The sequence below is a fragment of the Engraulis encrasicolus genome, chromosome 13 (genome assembly GCF_034702125.1).
Source record: "Engraulis encrasicolus isolate BLACKSEA-1 chromosome 13, IST_EnEncr_1.0, whole genome shotgun sequence".
Taxonomy (NCBI): domain Eukaryota; kingdom Metazoa; phylum Chordata; class Actinopteri; order Clupeiformes; family Engraulidae; genus Engraulis; species Engraulis encrasicolus.
In genome coordinates this window covers 43,234,382-43,253,078 of record NC_085869.1, presented here as the reverse complement: position 1 = coordinate 43,253,078, position 18,697 = coordinate 43,234,382, and the positions used below count along the sequence as shown (strand labels likewise).

General features: G+C 43.2%; 2 protein-coding genes across 2 annotated transcripts; one reads left to right on the top strand and one right to left on the bottom strand.

The window, feature by feature from the left end:
• Positions 1 to 296: 296 nt before the first annotated feature.
• chaf1b (chromatin assembly factor 1, subunit B) lies at positions 297 to 14,917 on the top strand. Its single transcript, XM_063213962.1, has 14 exons — positions 297 to 461; positions 1,128 to 1,264; positions 1,620 to 1,752; positions 1,929 to 2,049; positions 2,597 to 2,700; positions 4,778 to 4,874; positions 5,116 to 5,200; positions 5,918 to 6,011; positions 6,158 to 6,227; positions 7,798 to 7,889; positions 8,105 to 8,264; positions 8,793 to 9,491; positions 13,494 to 13,579; positions 13,926 to 14,917. The coding sequence occupies exons 1-14, from the start codon at positions 359 to 361 to the stop codon at positions 14,057 to 14,059; spliced, it is 2,115 nt and encodes a 704-aa protein (XP_063070032.1). The 5' UTR covers positions 297 to 358; the 3' UTR covers positions 14,060 to 14,917.
• Positions 14,918 to 16,056: 1,139 nt separating this feature from the next.
• On the bottom strand, positions 16,057 to 18,112 carry LOC134461808 (uncharacterized). The gene is made up of 3 exons (XM_063214652.1): positions 18,030 to 18,112; positions 16,877 to 17,914; positions 16,057 to 16,770 (listed from the first exon to the last, which is right to left on the bottom strand). Exons 1-3 carry the CDS (start codon positions 18,036 to 18,038, stop codon positions 16,267 to 16,269), a joined length of 1,551 nt encoding a protein of 516 aa, XP_063070722.1. The 5' UTR covers positions 18,039 to 18,112; the 3' UTR covers positions 16,057 to 16,266.
• Between the last annotated feature and the right edge of the window lie 585 nt (positions 18,113 to 18,697).

Below are 18,697 nucleotides of genomic sequence, written 5' to 3'. Positions count from 1 at the left end.
AAATTAATTTAAAGAATAAGATTATACCGGTAATATAGGCAGAACTTACAGAACATTTCACATTTTTCAGTTTTTCGGATTTTGCATCTGTTGTGTTATTTTGACAACTTGTAATTTTCTACAAATAAATGTTCTAAATTACAATATTTCCTTTGAAATTCGGAGGAAATGTGGTCGGTAGTTTATAGAATGAAACAAGTAAGTTTGCGTTACTCAAACATACCTATCCATAGCAAAATCTGAAAAAAATGACATTTTCTTTTTTTATTTATTTTTTGTCTGCGTTGCAGCTGCGCAGCCTTGACCATCCAACCCTGCGTGACGTAGTCTTCCAATGACACTTCTGTTTTGACCGCGAATGAAAGCCGACGCGGGAAACTTGCTAGTTGGGGCTGAAGAAGGACAGGTATTGCTCGGACTGGGCTTTTGTAACAGTGTATTTAGAGTCATCTATTGTTTAGGTGAGTATTGTACAACATGTACCTAATATGGTTCTTTATTCCACTCGTGTTTCACATTTCAGTAAGTTTACGTTTCCATGTCACGTTAAATGAAAGCAAAGTTGTACTGAGATGACTAGGAAGATGTTGCTACTAGCTAGCTTGTGAACAGCTAACATCGCTACTTTTCAACTTGCAGGTGGTAATAGATAGTTGCTCACCAGAGACAAGTTAATATCCCGTCAGTTTGGAGTTTATTTGCAGTTGGGTGAAATAGCAGGCATTCGTATACGTTTGTTTTCCGTTGTCTGATACTTGTTCGCCGCATAGTTTGCAGTGCAAGTGTGCATTGTTTGTGATGTTGCAAGCTGGTCCCTAAAGTACCTGGCGAAGAAAATCATTTGATTTGTTCAAGCCAGTGTCAGATTGCTTGCCTACTTATATAGCGACCACACTAACAGTTACACTTCTCTGCAAGGTTTGAGCCATCCCGTTCGCTATGCGACAAGGCAAAGTAATGGCAAGGCCTTCTAGTTATAGTGACATTTCACTCAACAGCATTTCATTTGACCATTGTAGAACTGTCTGACGTGGTTTCTTGACCGAGTATCACTCCATGTTTGCAAACCTTTCTAGCCTCGGCTCGCCTTTTATTTTTGACTTCTGCTCGTTTCCCCCTGGATGTAGCGACCAACACAATGAAGGTGGTAACCTGTGAAATTGCATGGCACAACAAGGAGCCCGTGTACAGTTTGGACTTCCAGAGGAACCCCGAGACGAGAGTGGACAGACTGGCCACAGCAGGCGTAGACACCACAGTTCGGGTAAGCAGACACCAGGAGGGGGAGGGTATTGCATCTGGTATGTGTGTTTACTTTATGCGTGGAGTAATGCCTAAGGAATTCAAGGTGTTTGTCAGCTTGCATAAATACACAAATACAAAACATACACAAAGACCTTATACACACAATTGTACATTACAGTAAAAGTATAGCACACTCTTGAGTACCACCATCAGCCTTACATACTCATGCTCTCACTCACTCACTCACACACTCACACACACAAGCAAGGTTCACCAAGGTACAAGAAGTGGGTATTAAAAACCATACTCTGTGGCCATAACGATGAGCGTTTGCAAAGCTGATGTGTATGTTTGACCCTTCGTTTGTACCATAGATATGGAGGGTGGACAAAGGCCCAGATGGGAAGGCCATTGTGGATTTTCTGTCCAATTTGTCCCGACACACCAAAGCAGTGAATGTTGTCCGCTTCTGCCCGAATAAAGAGCTTCTGGCATCAGGCGGAGATGGTAAGTGTTTGGGAAGTCTTATAATGCTCACTTGCTTCTAGATTCTGATAAATCATTACAATAAAGGGATCTTTTCAACTCCGGTACAGTTCCTTCTGTTCAGCAGTCATTTACTGCATGAGGTTTTTTGTATTTCTTTGTGTACTACTGACCGGGAGTTGTGTGTGTCTACCTAGATGGCGTCATTTTGGTTTGGAAGCTTAACGACAGCAAGGAGATTGAACAGCCTTCGGCTTTCAATGATGAAGATGATGACCAGCTTAACAAGGAGAGCTGGAATGTTCTGAAGACCTTTAGGTGAGAAGTGTGTGTGTGTGTGTGTGTGTGTGTGTGTGTGTGTGTGTGTGTGTGTGTGTGTGTGTGTGTGTGTGTGTGTGTGAGAGAGAATTGTGAATTGCTTCTAACCATTATTTGGAATTGTAGTCCCTGTGGCAAGTATAGTGTGTGTGTGTGTGTGTGTGTGTGTGTGTGTGTGTGTGTGTGTGTGTGTGTGTGTGTGTGTGTGTGTGTGTGTTGTGAATTACTTCTAGCCATTCAAAAAAGACAGAAGGAAAAAAATCCTTGGTCCAGGCACTTCAGTTTGTTAATGTAGTAAAAAAACAAACTTTATTTAAGGGGCAATTTTCCTTCTGTCTTTTTTGAACATTGAACCCCTTCCAAGAGCTCCAGTTGGTTTTGAGGGACACTAGTAGCGCTCTACCAACTCTTTTGCTGAATACTTCTAACCATTATTTGAAACTGTAGTCCCTGTGGCAAGTATAAAACGTGTGTGTGTGTGTGTGTGTGTGTGTGTGTGTGTGTGTGTGTGTGTGTGTGTGTGTGTGTGTGTTTCTCTGCCTGTTAGGGGCCATATCGAGGATGTTTATGACATCTCCTGGACTAATGATGGGAACTTCATGGTGTCTGGGTCTGTGGACAACACTGCCATCATGTGGGATGTCAACAAAGGTGGGCTCATGCATGCACTGTACTTCTACATTCCTGAAGTCGTGTTGGGAATGTAAAGGATGGGTTTTTGTTTTTCTTTCATTGGTCCTTGGCTTTTCTCAACAACAAAAAGTTGTTGAAAAATAATTTAATTCATATACAAAGGTAGGCTCCTCCATGTATTGAGCTAATGTGCTCCTGAAGTCATGCTGGAGATGGGAATGACAAATTAAGCAGTCTTTATAGTTACATTGCCTTGAAAGAAGGGGTTGAAAATAGAAATGCATTCTCTTATTTACTTTAATCTAACCTATCTTAGTTTCATTAAAAATGTAATTGGGGTAGGCACCCCAGTTGTCAAGTGGCATATCAACAAATGTTTTAATGCGGCTCATTTACTTGTGTGTTCCAGAAGAGCTAGAGATGGTGAGGACAAATAACGGTCGTCTTAAGTACATTTCTGGGTTTTTGTGCACTTATTGAGTGCGTCTTAATATGCGACCTTGCCTCCTCCACTTGCGCGTGTCTCCTCGTCCCGCCTCCTGACCCCTCTTCCGTGGAGAAAACGATAAAGTTTCCCAGCTGTCAGCCTAGCCACAACAACTTTTGAGGGACTGTTTTTCATTCACCATCCCAATTGCAAATGAGAAAAAAACTCTACAATTGAGCTTTTGCAAGATATTGAAATATAATGCTGTTGTCAGTGATGTCATCATGAAGAGAAGCAAGTGGAGGAGGCAAGGTCGCATATTAAAACGCACTCATTGTATATAGGAAAGTGGACATAATGTCAGGAAGGGAGTGGGAGATCAGGAAATGGGGTAAGGTTTGGAAATTACCCCGGCCAGATTCAAACCTGGATCCCTGTGAGCAAGAAGGCCATTTGTGGTATGGTGCAGTAACGTGAGGTGCCACTGCACCCGCAAATTAAGCCGTTTGATTTGATAACCTTCATAGCTTTGCCTTTGAAAGAACAGGTTTCAAAAAATAGACATGCAATCACTTACTTTAACCAAAAATTAATTGATTGTAGTCACCCAGTTGCCTGAGCAGGACTGGTTTTTGGCCGTTTTCCTCAATGTCACCTGCAACACGTGGACATCATTGGGCTTCTTGAAAACTTAATATAGTTTTTGGCAGTGCTGTTTGCAAACAGACCAATCAACAAATGGCCACAGCTAAAGCTACAATGGATAATGTTCTGAGGTTTTCAGGACATGCGGAAGGCTTTATTTTTCTTAGTGAGTGCCTGAACCGTCAGCCCTGAAGCATTTCTCTTTGCAACACGTTCCTGAATAGGCCAAGGTCATGATTGTGGCATTCAGCATGGGTCGTGTCGTGTGTGCATGATCAAGTGACAGCCGAGTATGATGAACATGGCTGGCAGCGGATGATGCTTACAAAGAACATCATATACCGTACTGTATTTCACAAGTAAAAACTTAGATTTGTCATTACTAGTATGGTTGAATGTTCATGTTAGCAAGTTATTACCAATTGAATTGCATTTAAGCCATTCACACACAGCCTCTGGTATAACCTTTTTGTCACCAAAAGGGTTAGACTCTCGCTAACATCATAGCAATTTTGTTAGGCTGTAATTAAGTGTTTTCAGCAGAGGGTGAAGGGGCCACTCTGTGAGCCCATCTGCGCTCAGTGGCTACTAGCTAAACTAGTTATGCCGTGTCCAGACCAAGAGCGAACTACGCTGCCTGGTAGCGTGGGTAGCAGAAGAAGTTTCGCCTTGAATACGCTGTATTCGCTCGAGACGCAGCATTGACATGTTTCACATAACGGCTCTGGCTTGACAGCCTGGGACATTCGGAGATATGAACGTTCCGATTGGTTGTCGCCGAACAGCGTCAGAGCGAATTCGCCTGCGATTAGATTTAATTTAATCTTCAAAATTCGCTCTGGTAGCGCAAGAAGCTTCGCTCCTGGCGAATTTGCTTTGGTAGCGCAGGTCGCGTGCCCTCCATAGAGAAATAATGACTTCCTTCGCTCCGTTCGCTCCTGGTCTGTACACGGCATTATGCTATTGTATTTGTGTTGATGTCACATTTTGCAAGTTCTAATGTTTTTCTCTGTTGATGTGCAGGTCAGAAGATGTTCATCTTTAACGACCACAAGAGTTATGTACAGGGGGTGACCTGGGATCCTCTTGGCCAGTACATTTGCACATTAAGCTGTGACCGGTAGGTAAACGTGCATTTGTACGGTTTTGTATTTGCTCATTTCTCTAAATAGACCTCCCTATGAAAGGACTGTCATAGAAATGCTAGCGGGAAAGGGAAGAATTGAAGCTAAGTTTAGAAATGATGATGATGATGAGATGATACTGGCGTCATCTGTGCCTTTGAAAGCAAGATAAGAGTGTACAGTACACTACTTGCAACATGTATAATACGATTGCTTGTGTCTTTTGGCTTTGTCCAGGGTGATGCGTGTGTACAACGCCCACCAGAAGAAGAGGGCATACAGCGTTAGCAAGATGGCCTCCAGCTCTGCACCTGAGGGAGAGGTAATGTGGAAATGGAAATTCATTTGGATCCATTTGCGCACTGTCAGTCTCTGTGACTGTGAATTGTGAAGTAAATTGTGTGTTTGCTTCAACTTTGAGCATCATTGGCTGCGTGCATAGAATATATATTTGATCACTGCCCTCACATAATTTTGAGTTTATGACTGCAAAATTCTCTCAGCTCAGCTTTTGTTTCGATGTTGTAAAGACAAATCAGGCTTCAAAGCTTTCATCACATGGTTTGTGCACTTGGTGTTGAGAGGTAAAGCCTAGATGCTCAGAGGAAAGGGCCACCTATATGCGCCTTACCTCTGTTCCCTCTAGCATACGAGGTAAAGGCATGTCATTTGAACTGTTAAGTGTGACTGAACAGATGTACGTATTGCAGACCTTGTCGTTGGTATGCAATCGTTTGAATCGTTCGCCATAGGCTGACCCCAAAGCACACTGACATTCTGAATTCATGTCTTCAAAGGAAGTGAGTCTGATGTCAGTTAGCCTTGGAAAGGCTGTGAGATTAAAAGTAAAAAGGTGTGTGTGTGTGTGTGTGTGTGTGTGTGTGTGTGTGTACTTCGTGGGCACAAGGGCAGATTTCTTTTTGTCCCTCCACCAAAGACTTTCAAATCTCACGGCTGTCCTTTTGCCTCGCTGACACTGAATGGGTCAGTAGAGGCTGTTCATCATGGTTACCATCTTGTGTGCTGTATTTCCACACAGGTGAAGAACTACAGGATGTTTCATGATGACAGCATGAGATCCTTTTTCAGACGGTTAACCTTCACTCCAGATGGCTCCTTTCTCCTAGCCCCTGGTATGCATACACACACACACACACACACACACACACACACACACACACACACACACACACGTCACGCATTTATTAACAAGTGGAAATGAGTTGTAAATGAAGCAGATATACATTGCAATCACGTACATTTCCTGCTGTCTTTTCAGCTGGATGTATGGAGGCTGGGGAGAATGTTACCAACACAACCTACGTCTTCTCCAGGAAGAGCTTCAAAAGGTCTGAATGTCTGAAATGAGGCTGTTCAATTATGGAAACAATCAATATCACAATTATTTCAGTCAATATTTGTATCACCATTTTTTTACAATTTGAACACAAATACACAGTGGTGTTCTGCATGAGCACTGGTTAGCAAGTCTGTTCTGCGCTCGCAATGGCTCAAGTGGAGGGGAATGTCTTGCGCGTAGCATAGCCTACCTTTTTGGCAGCTTAGACAATGACCCAAAAAAAATGTTTCAACTCGATTTTATGAAATTTGATTTCGTTTGACAGCAAAATTGGTATCCCAACATAAATTTGATATATTGCACAGCCCTAGCTGGCCCATTACTGCATTTACTGTAGTTATCAAAGTACACTGAACCCACTGGTCATGTCGGCTATGATTATGACCTCAATCGCAGAAAATCGTCTGCCAAATGCAATGTAACGGGTAAAGGTAAATCTCCAAGCTAAAATCCATCCAACAGTTAAAAAAAAACATTCATTTTCACCATAGTTTTCTGACAGATACACAGTTTCTTTTTAATGTTTGCTACCCACAACGACTGGTAGAACACCTGTGTTTGCCTTGGATCCTCACTGCGCGTCCATTCTCCTTTACCCGAGATGTAGTTACACATAGCCAGCCTGTCACTAGTGCCTCGCACAATTTCACTCTATTGACTCTAGCAACAAGGTCAAGTATCGCCAGTCAAACTGCCAATCTGAAGAGCGATGAAACCATGATGTCGTCTTACGGGGTCTGTCTGTGGTTCAGCAATGGCATGCGTCATGACCAAACGGCAACGATTGGTTCAATCAAAAAAGTACAAGCATGATGTGTAGCAACAATTCCTAATGCTGTAAGTTCAGACAGTTTTCACAAAGTGAAAGGAAACGGCTGATGCATCAGGCTAGTTTAGACTCATGGGGTGCATTTCAATATCAAACCTTCCGTTCAATGCTTTTGCTTGTGGTCTCATGCTTTGCTGACCCCCCGCTTTTGTGGAGAAAACGACGTTTCCCCGCTGTCAGCCTACACACGACAACTTTCAGGGGACTTTTACCTGTTCAACATTCTTACTGTAAATGTGAAAAGGACATTCGAATTGTGCTTTTGCAAGATATTAAATAAAACTATCATCAATGGCATTTTGCCTCACATCACAAGGCCACAATCAAAAGGAGAGGACAGGAGGTTAGATGTTGAAAGCGACTCAAACCAAAAAATGGCAGGGAAGCAAAAAGTCCCATTGCTGATCAGTGAGAAAAGAGAGGGGTATGTGAGTGTGAGTGAGTGCAAATGTATGCAAGCATTTTGCTGTCTTTGAAGCTCAGGCCATCTGCTGCTGCTGGATTTCAGCTGTTTGCTTTCCTCTGGTGCTGCTGTCATCCAGGTTTGGGGTTCACGAAGGGAAAACTCAATCTGTGTTCTATGAAGACAGCCACCACTAAACTCTGCAATACAGATCAGGCAGATGACCATTTCGGGACTTTTCAAGGCAAACGTGTTTACATTCTAGTACCCAGAGTGATTTAGGCTGTGATGTGTTTGATGTGATGTCTCTTTTTTCTGTTCCAACAGGCCTGTGGCCCACCTGCCCAGTCCGGCTAAGGCTACGTTAGCTGTGCGCTGCTGCCCCGTCTACTATGAACTCCGAACAAAGAAGGGAGAAGGTGAGAACTACCAGACGTCAGAAAATAATACGCTCCGAATAATGAAGCATTACACCACACCTTAAGTATCAAATAAGTTCATGACGCTGACATGTTTTAGACATTTTTCTCTCTTTCCCGGCTCTAGTTACTCTCTTGTTCTATCTTCATTATTATTGGTAAAGCCCACGGGGTTGCCTTCTTGTGTATGAAATTTGTGTCTTCTCTTTGTGTAGACGGTGAGGTGAAGCCCCTGGACAACACGCTGCAGCTGCCGTACCGCGTGGTGTTTGCGGTGGCCTCCGAGGACTCCATCTTCTTCTACGACTCCCAGCAGAGCCTGCCCTTCGGCTACGTCTCCAACATACACTACCACACGCTCAGCGACCTCACTTGGTCAGTGCTCAACTCGCCTGCATGACATAACTAATAGAACTTATAATGCAGGTTTTGTATTTGTTGTGTTCTGTGTCAGGGACTTTTTAAAAAAAAAAAAAAAAAACCTTCCCTAGTTACAAAACACCCTATTTCAATGTTTTAGGTAGCGTGCCGATTTATGCTTTCATAATTGATTGTGTTCCTTATCAGGGTGTTTTAAATTCCTTCTCCTGTCACATGGACCGGCCTATTTGAAAGACTATAGGTGCCATGCAGGTTTGTGTCTTGGGGTTGGGGAAGGTTAGGGTAGCGCTGCACATTTTTCTGTACATGCAATACAGCAAATGCTGCTGACATGAACCAACCACTTTGTTGTGAAGGCACCGATTTTGCCACCCCCTTATCAGGACAACTTTTCTTTTAATGTTGCAAAATCATCTTGTAGGTGTACCTTCTTAAAGGCCCATATGTTACATGTCAGCTTTCACTTTGTCCGATGCATTTTAGTTGTCCTTAATGTATATCCTGTATATTTGTTCATTTTAGGTCCAAAGATGGCTTGGTCTTGGCAGTATCATCAACAGACGGCTACTGTTCCTTCGTGACGTTTGACGAGGGCGAACTGGGCACGCCTCTCAAAGAGCAGCCCATCCTCAAGGTGCCCACGCCAAGCTCCGCCCAGGACAAGAAGGGCAAGAGGACCTCGGCCAATGGCAGAACAGCCTCACCCGTACCCCGCTCTTCCTCAGCCAATCAGGACAAGGACAAGTCATCTGGTGGTGTTGCTGCCAACGTCATGGCGTCCCCGCCCCCCACCAAGCCCAGTGGTGGCGGTGAGGAGAAGAAGACTCCACAGAACCCCCAGGCCAAATCCCAGCCGCGCCGCATCACCCTCAACACACTCACCGCCTGGAGCAAACCCACCACCCCCAAAAGCACAGGCTCCCCCGGCTCAGCCCCCAGCACCCCTGCCTCCGCCTCCTCCACCGCCACCCCTGGCAGCACCACACCTACGGCTCTCAAAGCAGTGGCTAGCAACCCCAAAGTCGGCCCCTCCAGTCCTGCCGTGCCTGCTGCTGCTGCTGCTGCAACGAGTGCCAGCCCGATCGCAGTGAGGCGGGTAACCCCCAAACCTGCCCCGCTCACCCCCGTCAACTCCAAGGTGTCCTCCTCGGCTCCCTCCACCCCCCTGGGTCTCACCGGCCAGAAAGGCCCCGGCAGCTCCACCAAGGGACCCACTCCCAGGTATGGTATGACCAGTGCAGCACACACCTACTGAGTTTTTCCCATATTTGTTACCCGGATGAACCTGCTGACGTCCACGTTCTCGCCATGGGTTCACAGAGGAAAAACAAGTATTTTTCGGTTGGCATTGTGAACCAACTGTCCGGTTCCCAAACGCTAGTGAATTGCAGCGTGAACACAGCGGCTGGTACGAGATTAGGTGCAGAAACGGGCACCGGCACAGCTCTCTGTCGGCCTGATCGCACCTACCCTTGCACACTATCTGTCCGGTTAAGGACAAGCCAACTGAAGCTTTACCTGGTAATTTTTCTAAATGTATGTCCTGATGTCGACATAATTTAGAACAATCATCAGGTAAAATTGTGCTTTTTCAAGATTAATTTAATAAAACCTTTATCGTCAATGACGTCTTATCTCTCATCTCAAGGCCACAAATAAAAGGAGAGGATGTAAAGTTAGATAAGTTCTGACATCCTGCATCTGTCACTCTCTCATGGGCTCTGCAGGAGCACAAGACTGATGACCAAACAAAAGAACAGAATCATAGGAGTGTGAAGGACTGAGAGGAAAAAAAAAGAGTCGTGTGGTGGAGAGTGGTTTGTGTCAGTGCTGTGCGATATGGAAAGAAAAAAATGTGATTTATATCATATTTGATGATCATATCATCAAAAAATGTGATTTATATTATATCATTATATCACGATAGCCATATACATAACGGATACTATAATTGCCATTCCGTTTTTCTATTCATTTTGTCTTTGGTTGTGTGGAAAATGAATCTTTTTGTTCTTTTTTATATGAAGGTAAAGCATTCATAGTGACCACACAAAATGTTATTACATTATACTTAATTGTATATTAGCTGTAATAATGGCTAAAATTAGATTATGATGATGGAAAAGATAGTGGAGAAACGGCACAATCGACACTTTTCTATCACAATAACTATAAATGTTGTCATACAGCCCAGCCCTAATTAGTGTGTATCTCTCAGGGCTCTAATTGATAAAGGCTAAAGTACAAAGGTGGTTGAGGTGGTGTTTTAGGACAGTTGTACATGAGCTGTTTTGTCAGACTAGCCGTAGTACTGTACTGGTCTACTGGTAATTTGTACACTGTTATGAATTGATATCAACATTCTCGTAATTTTGCTGTACTTTTCAAATATCACCGCTACAGAAATACTGCCAAACGGTCGTGTTTACAGTTAATAATCAGTTGAAGGAAGTGTGTAGTGGTCAAAACGGAACTACTGGGACGTTCACTTCCACACTTCCAAGCATGTTCCATTCATAATTGTTTGAGATGCTTGTGAGGCTTTGAGCCTCGTCTCACAAGTGGGCGACTTCAAGGCTGTAGCACTACCAAGGAAAGCATGCTTGCTTGACATGGATATTCGTCCACATTCTTCTTTTATTGTCAGTACTGGCGGCACGGTAAAGTGCAATGCCCCTATCGCCAGAGCTGTGTTGAACAGATCACAGGGCACAGTGAATTTTTGACGGCTGTCATTAATGATTCCCCGCCGTTCACGCCAAAGAACGTAGAATGGATAAGAGGGCTCTCATGCTGGAAAATGTATGGAGCACCTAAGTCACGCCCTCTACTTCCTGGTTCTTGGGGCAGTAAGTTGCAAAACATTGAAAAGAAGTGAGCGAGGCGAGTCGTGGTGGATTTGTGGTGGAGGTGGAGGTCCAAGGCTTGGATTGTTGTCGAAAAACCACGCCCAGTTATTATTTTTTGACTCCCTCTGCCCCATGAACCAGGAAGTAGAGGGCGTGACCACCCAGATGCCCCATTAGGTGCCCCATTGGCCACGATGTAGTACGGGGGCGTAGCCTGAGGGCACGGTGTGCATAGGCAGTGGGTGCAACGCCATGATGGATACAAATTGTGACACCGGAAACTCCGCAAAATCGATTGAAAGACGCTGTTTGTGCTCAATGCTCAGTTTGTGGCCAAAGTAACTACAGCTGTCAGTCAGCGTTTATTGCGTGGGATAAGTAATGACGGCTGTCAAAAAATCACGGTGTCCTATGACCCTGTTTCGCATTCCAGCCCTCACAGTAGTGGTATTGCAACTGCCGCCAGTACTGACCGTGGAAGACGAAAGTGACTTCCCTCTACACACTTTGATGACGTAAATGAGATGTCCTATCTATACATATAAACGGCCATCCGGGTACTTTGCCCGTGAATGTGCGTTACGCCCCTTTTTAGGGGAAAACAAACCGAACGTCTCATTAACTTTCATACTACATTGGCTAACCTAAATGAACACACAACACCACAACACCACGCGTCTTGGGCATGTTGAGCGTGAACAACGCTAGTCTACAGGTCCTTGTCTTTCGTTTTTGTTTTCCCAACACCACCAGTTGACTTGCATTGACTTTTCCCCCAATATTTTCCCCCAGAAAGAGGCTTAAGGCACATGGCACATGTCACGCCGTTTATGCGTATAGTCCTTGGTTAACACTGACAGCTGAGGTTAATTTGGCCTCAAACTCAACATTAACATACTGCTATTTCCAGTGGAGAACAGTTTCGCTCTGCTATTCGATACTTGTGTCCACGTTTTTTGCACAAAGTATGTACACAATGTAAAAAACAATGTGTACCAAGCAATATATCGTCACTGTCCTGCAGATGCCTCGCATCTCTACTATTTAGTTGTTTTATTATTCTTTATTCATTATGAAATATAAATCCGTACTACCGGTCAGTCTCCATGAAAATATGTGTATGATAAATTGTGCAAACTTTAGTGTTGAAATGATTATTTATTTAGAAAATAGTGATTTTTATAAATGAATAAGTAAAAAACAATGGAAAATAGAGATATAAGGTTTTCTGCCTGACACCAACAATATGAGCTGTATAATCCTATTAATGAGTCTACCCCCGATGTGTTGTCCTTTTCATGTGCATGTATCACGGAGAGGATTCGACTTTTCCATATCAAGTTGGCTTTATTGTCTATTTCTTTACATACACTGACCATAGAAGGAATTGAAATTGTGTTTCTTACTTTCCCATGCAGACATAGACGATAAGACATACTGGCGGTCTACTTACGACCTGCTGTACGACTAAAACGTCAGGCAAACGTTTTCAGTTTCACATCTGTTGCATTTTGAGCAAAGCCGAGTTATTATACCAATGAAATATGTGTGTGTGTGATGTACTCTTTTTTTGCTTTTGGACATCTCTAAGTCATTTCCCAGGAGAGGAAGTATTTTTGATTTGAACATTAAAAACCACATAATGACCACAAAGAGACTTGAAGACGTGCAGAGTTGGCTTTCTGAAAGTACAGGCGGCGCTGTCTGCATTTCCCCTCTGCCTTTATTATCTTTCACTTTCACTTGGATTTAGGTCACACTGTATATTTCACAAAAAACTCTTTCCCACAAAATGCTGTCGGTGATCTGTTGTATAGAGCTGCTTTGTTGAGAGGAGCTCAGCTACCCATTCTGAACTGAGTGGAATAATGTGTACTATCCAACCGACTGTATCTGAAATGCTTTAGTGGTCACTGCAACCCAGTTGGACTTGTTGCCTACCTAATTTGGACTAGTTTTGTGAAGAGAATATTACTTGTTACTACTCGGTTATCAGGCTGCAGTACGTTGCCATTGTTGTTTGGTTCAGCACGTTTTTTTAGTGGCAGTGCAGACATTAGGATGGTGCAACCAACCAAAGCTGATGCTTCTATTGAATGGATTAAATTACTTTTCGTTTTTGCTGTATTATATAAGAAGCATATTCATTGCTTGTACTTTACCAAATATGAATTATTGTATGGGCATTAGCTGCGGTTGTGCCACCTGATGTCTGCTACTAAAAAATGTCAATGACCTGTTTTTCTGGTGACTTAGTATGACATCGCTGTCTGAGAGAAAGGGGGATGTGGCATAATTAATACAATGCAAACTGACAGTTTCATTCTAACTGGTTCTTTTTTTCTCTCGCTCTTCCGTTTTTTGTGTTGTGCAGGCGTATCTCTCTGACGTCACTCATGCGATCACCTGCACCCTCACAGAGCACCATCACGCCCTCCTCTACAGAGAAGGCTAAACATGGTGAGTCACGCCGATCAGCTAGGGCGCGGGCCTTTGCCAGTCAGCTGGCAAACAACTCATTTACTTTGGTTTTAGTAAACGCACACCGTGCGAGGTGCGCACGCCAGTCAATAGTTAACTTCATGGGAAAACAAAACTATTGTCGCACACTCAGAATTTCATGCAGTAGTTTATTTTAATTATTTTTTTTTACATAAAGTAAACAATATATTTACAACATGCAAGTGCTGTACGTGCTTGAAATTCCATTTCATGACGATCTGTCTCTCTGGCCAAATTTGAATTATTTATACTGCTGTTGTAAGTGTATGTGTGATTAATTTATTGTCTGACTATTTATTTTCAGAGAGGCCCTCCCCCACCAGTGATCCTCTGTGCAACCCTCCAGAGTCCAAGCGTCCAAGGCCGGACTCTCCTCAGCCCAAGGGGGCCACCAAGCCCGACCCTAAACCCGAGTCTGAGGCCAGTCCTGCCCCCTGAAGAGTCCAGCACGGGCCCAGTGCAGCTGCTGTCCTCCAGCATCTGTGTGCCTCACGTCCCCACACAGACTCGCATACCACCACTCGCCCATGTGCAGTACATGTGCACCTAGATTAACATGCATACAGTACATGGGGTCCATTTTAGTCCTCCTGTCAGCTCCTTTTTCTTGTGGCCTCTTGTTTTGCTAATGCTGCGGCTCCGTGGAGAAAACACTGCTGTCAGCCTAGGCACAACAACTTTTGGGGGACTTTTACCCATTCAACATCATAATTGCAAATGCAAAAATTACCTTTGTGTTGTGCTTTTGCGAGATATTGAATGATATCTATCTACCGATCCATGATGTCTTGTCTCACCTCACGGGACCACAAGCAAAAGGAGACAACGAGAGGTTAGTTATTGAAAGGGACACACACACACACACACACACACACACACACACACACACACACTGTTGTGTACAAATGCCTTGTTGGTGGAAAGGGGAAAGACAGGTTGAGATGTAAAGACACAATCATGTCGTGTCATGTGGAGCTCTTCCTCTGGTGCTACATATACATTGCACTCACACGAACTTGCACACCTGTGCACATCTAACGTTGCAGAGTACTATATTATAACCTTTTTAAAGCTGTGGGCTATTCAGTGTTTTTCTATGCTGGTAACATTTTGTATATATTATAATGACTTATGTGCAAAAATAATTCCTGTTTATGTCGACATAAAAAAAGTAAAATGAGGTCCTGTTTTTCAGAAATTGTGGTCCCTCTTAATTTTTTCCATACAACATGAAATGTTTCTACTGTAGCTCATCAATAGTCATGTTTTGATGATTGTATTTGACTTTTCTACATACCATATACATATGTGTACACGTGTACAAACCCATGTAGGTTAATACTGTTTACTGGATTGAGTTTACAAATTATATATATATATATATAAAAATTAATGTCAGTGTTGTAGTTACTGGGATAAGTGTTCCCAGCAGATCTTTTGTACTGATTGTCAAGCATTACAAGAGGTGACTAAACAGAATGGGTGAGCAGAACTGACTGATTTCATTGCAACAACAAAAAAACCCATAACACTGATTGAGCACAGCCACGCCACGCCCTCCTAGTGATGCAACACCCTCGGTGTTGCCTCTAGTCAGGCTAAGAGCAATGTAAATAATAGTTTCTGGTCTCCAGAAAAAACGGGAACCCCACCCACTTTGATGGACACCACCAGTCAACCAGTAGCAAACCTAGGGAGGTATCGTGGGTCAACCATGCCGTTTGGGAAACATTAATTGTTATGCTCTTGGTCAGACCAAGTCTCGAAGAAATGTGAAAGTCGATGATATTGTGTGTGTACTGCACCAATCTACCTTCGTGAGGCAACTGCTATTGGAGCACACCAACAAGGTGGGGCCCTCGCTCCGTGTGGGGCCCAAATCCTGGACACCACATGTTTTGACCCCTTTTGCTGGGGTATTTTTGTTACTGGTAAAAGTGTAAAAAAAAACATTTCCTCACTGACAGGTTTTGGTTTGGGCACAGTTTAGCATTCTTTAGCTATTGTTAGGGTTAATATGAATGGAGGTCAGCAGGGTGTGTGTGTGTGCGTGCGTGTGTGGTCAATAATAAGAGTGCATAAATGCAGATGACCTAAGGAAAGAAACTCGTTGCCTTATGACAACATTGTCTCCTTCTACAGTTTATAGTTCCCATAATATGTGAACTCACTCTACGGGAATAATGAGATGTATGGCGCTGTCACAAATGAATCGACCCAAAGCACTGAATAGGCCTACTGTATCTTATCTGAGACTGGTCTGATTTTGGATGATAATGCATCATTTGTAAAGTCATTGCTGAGGATACTCAAGTAAAAATGAAGTGAAATAATGAACAATGTGGAAATAGGGTACATTTTTGGTAAAATATATTTATTTTAAATAATATTTTAATTCATTGTTGTATAAAAAGGAACATTATCAATGAAATACAAATATATCAATAATTTATCTTTAAAAATAAAAGCAGAATATTAATAGCAGCCTAATTGATCATGATCATTTAATTTAAGAATTCATGATAACTATTTTTTTTTTAAATAGGGCTCAAGTCAAAGTCAAATATCTTGTGATGTGATGATGGATAACCTAAATTTTCATCATGATCTTGCCCTCTAAAAAACACATCTTGAAATTAATGAATTCATCGCCTCGCCCTCTTTCTCTTTGGCTTCTCAGGCATGGGCTCCTGACTAATGTCCACATCAATGAGAGGTGCGTGAGGCTTCAGGTTGGGACTGCAGTAGGCCTCTGATATCCATACCCTGCCATCAGCGTCCACAGTCTCCACGAATGACGGGCAGTTGAATGTCTCCCACATCCGCTGTTTGATGACTCGTCCCATCTCAAGACCGTAAGGCCGAGGGTTGCCGGACTTAGTGGTCAACTTGGGATCCACCACAGAGTGGTAAATCCTCTTGAAGTGTTCCACGCTATAGCCATGGATCTTCAGAGGCTCCTCTCGGAGCGGTGACCCATTGCTGCAGCTGGGCTTTGGGGTGAAGGTCTGTGGCGAAGCTGGTGCTGGTGTTGGCTGGCGAAGGTCAGGGAGCACAGCAGCATTCTTAATGTAGCGCTCGTCCAGAGGCTCCTTCATCTGCCGGAGTCTGCTGTGTAGAGCAGCTTCTCTCCTCTTCCTCTCAGCTGCCTGCATGCACAATACAATGCTACTTAGTGATTCAAGCCTTCATCTTTAACTTTCATCACATTCATATAAGAAGATTCATTACAATCATATGAAAGCATAATTATACCTCAGCTTTGTAAGAAGAATCATTCAGATGAGGAAAGAACATGTCCTCTTTCTCCCTAGGAGATGGTGACCACTCGAAGGGGATGTCTATGTCCTGAGGGTTGAATTTCTTTCCATCATTTAGGCGTCTTTTTTGCTCAAGGAACCCATGGCAAGGTGTCTGGGGCAGTCCCAAAATCTCATTGAGGCTGTAAGGCAGTCCTGCAAAGGTTGACTTGGAGCAGAAGAGAGCAGGCTTGGGGACATACATGACCGTGAAGTCCCGCTTCTGCACTTTACTGGGCATGATGTGGCGGGGGTTGGCCTGCTTCTTTCTGCGACCTTTGCTCTCACAGTTGGCTTCGTGACTACTGCTGGCACCTAGCTCGGTATTGTCAGGTCCTGAGCTGGAGATGGTCTGGTACCCAGTCTGTGGGACTTTACCGGGCACAATGCGGCAAGGTTTGGCCTGCTTCTTTCTGCGACCTTTTCTCTCAGAGCTGTTTCCATTGCCACTGATGGTGCTTGAGGGCACATGGTCACTGATGGCAGGGACTTTGCAATAGGTGTGGTCCTGATGCTGTCCCTGAAGGTCCCGTCTCTCCTGAACGAATGGAGTTCCATGGGAGGTGGGTCCAGTCTGTTGGACTGTGTCCTGCGGGTACACAGGTTGTCCAAGACCAAGTAAGATGTTGGCAATCTCAAGTGTCTCAGGAGCCTTGGCCACCCCGTATAATGTATCAGCACCCTGAAATCCATCTTGGGTGGAGGGGGAAATAAGGTCTGAGTTGGATCCACAGTGACCACCATGATGTTCATCTTGGTGGGCCTCCTGAGGTTGAGGGATCCGTATGCGGAGAATCAACCTACCACCACTGTGGTCAACCGTGGAGACAGGTAGTTGGAGATGAGCCTGAGAAGAACTGTCCCCGGATGGACCATTGGTCCTGGCACGGGTACATTTCCTCTTAGCCAAGCTCACTACTTCTACATGGTAATCCTGAAGGTGTTTGGCAGGGACAATGTTTCTTCGAAGGCTGTAGTGGCCATTCAGAGAACCCTGAAGGAGAAATTGATATTAGGAAATCCTTCAAAAATAAAAATCTAAATTTATATAAAATGTTATTTTTATGTAAAGTTACATAAAAATGTGAGAGTAATGTATTGAGGCGTACCTGTCTCATATTTGCTGAAGCATTTGAGCCGTAAATGTCAAGAATAGCGTTTTTTTGTGAGGAGAAACAAGAAGTGTGGCTGTTCAATTCCATCAAAAAGATGAACTACTCTTTGTTTGGAGAATAATTTCCATGGCAATTTAGAATTTAGAATTTAGAGCTTTTGTGATGTCACTCCAGTTTTGGATAGCCAAGTCAGTGGATTTTTTTGAAAAATAACACCTTGTTTTGGCAACTGTGTCAATATATTTTATTTATTCATATAATTTATTTACCAATAGATGGGCTGGTAAATAAATGATATGAAGAAATACAATGCATGGACGGAATAAATACAATATTTATTTAAATATTTTAATCATTTCAAATTTAAAATTAAATTTCTTTTTTGGCTCAAAAGTGACCTTGTGTTCAGAAAAAAGCCATATAACAAATGAAATATATTGTTATTATCATCATTATTATTGTTTTTGTTGTAGTTATAACCTCTCTACCTTGGCTATTTTATGATTGCTTTATTACGCAATCATACGCAATCATTAATATTAATACTACCAATAACAGCAATAGGGCCTAATTTTTCTAACCGAGAGGCTGGCATGCCTTGATTTTTACAGGAGAACAGAGATCACAGGTGGCAAACATAGACTATTAAACTGACTTTTGTT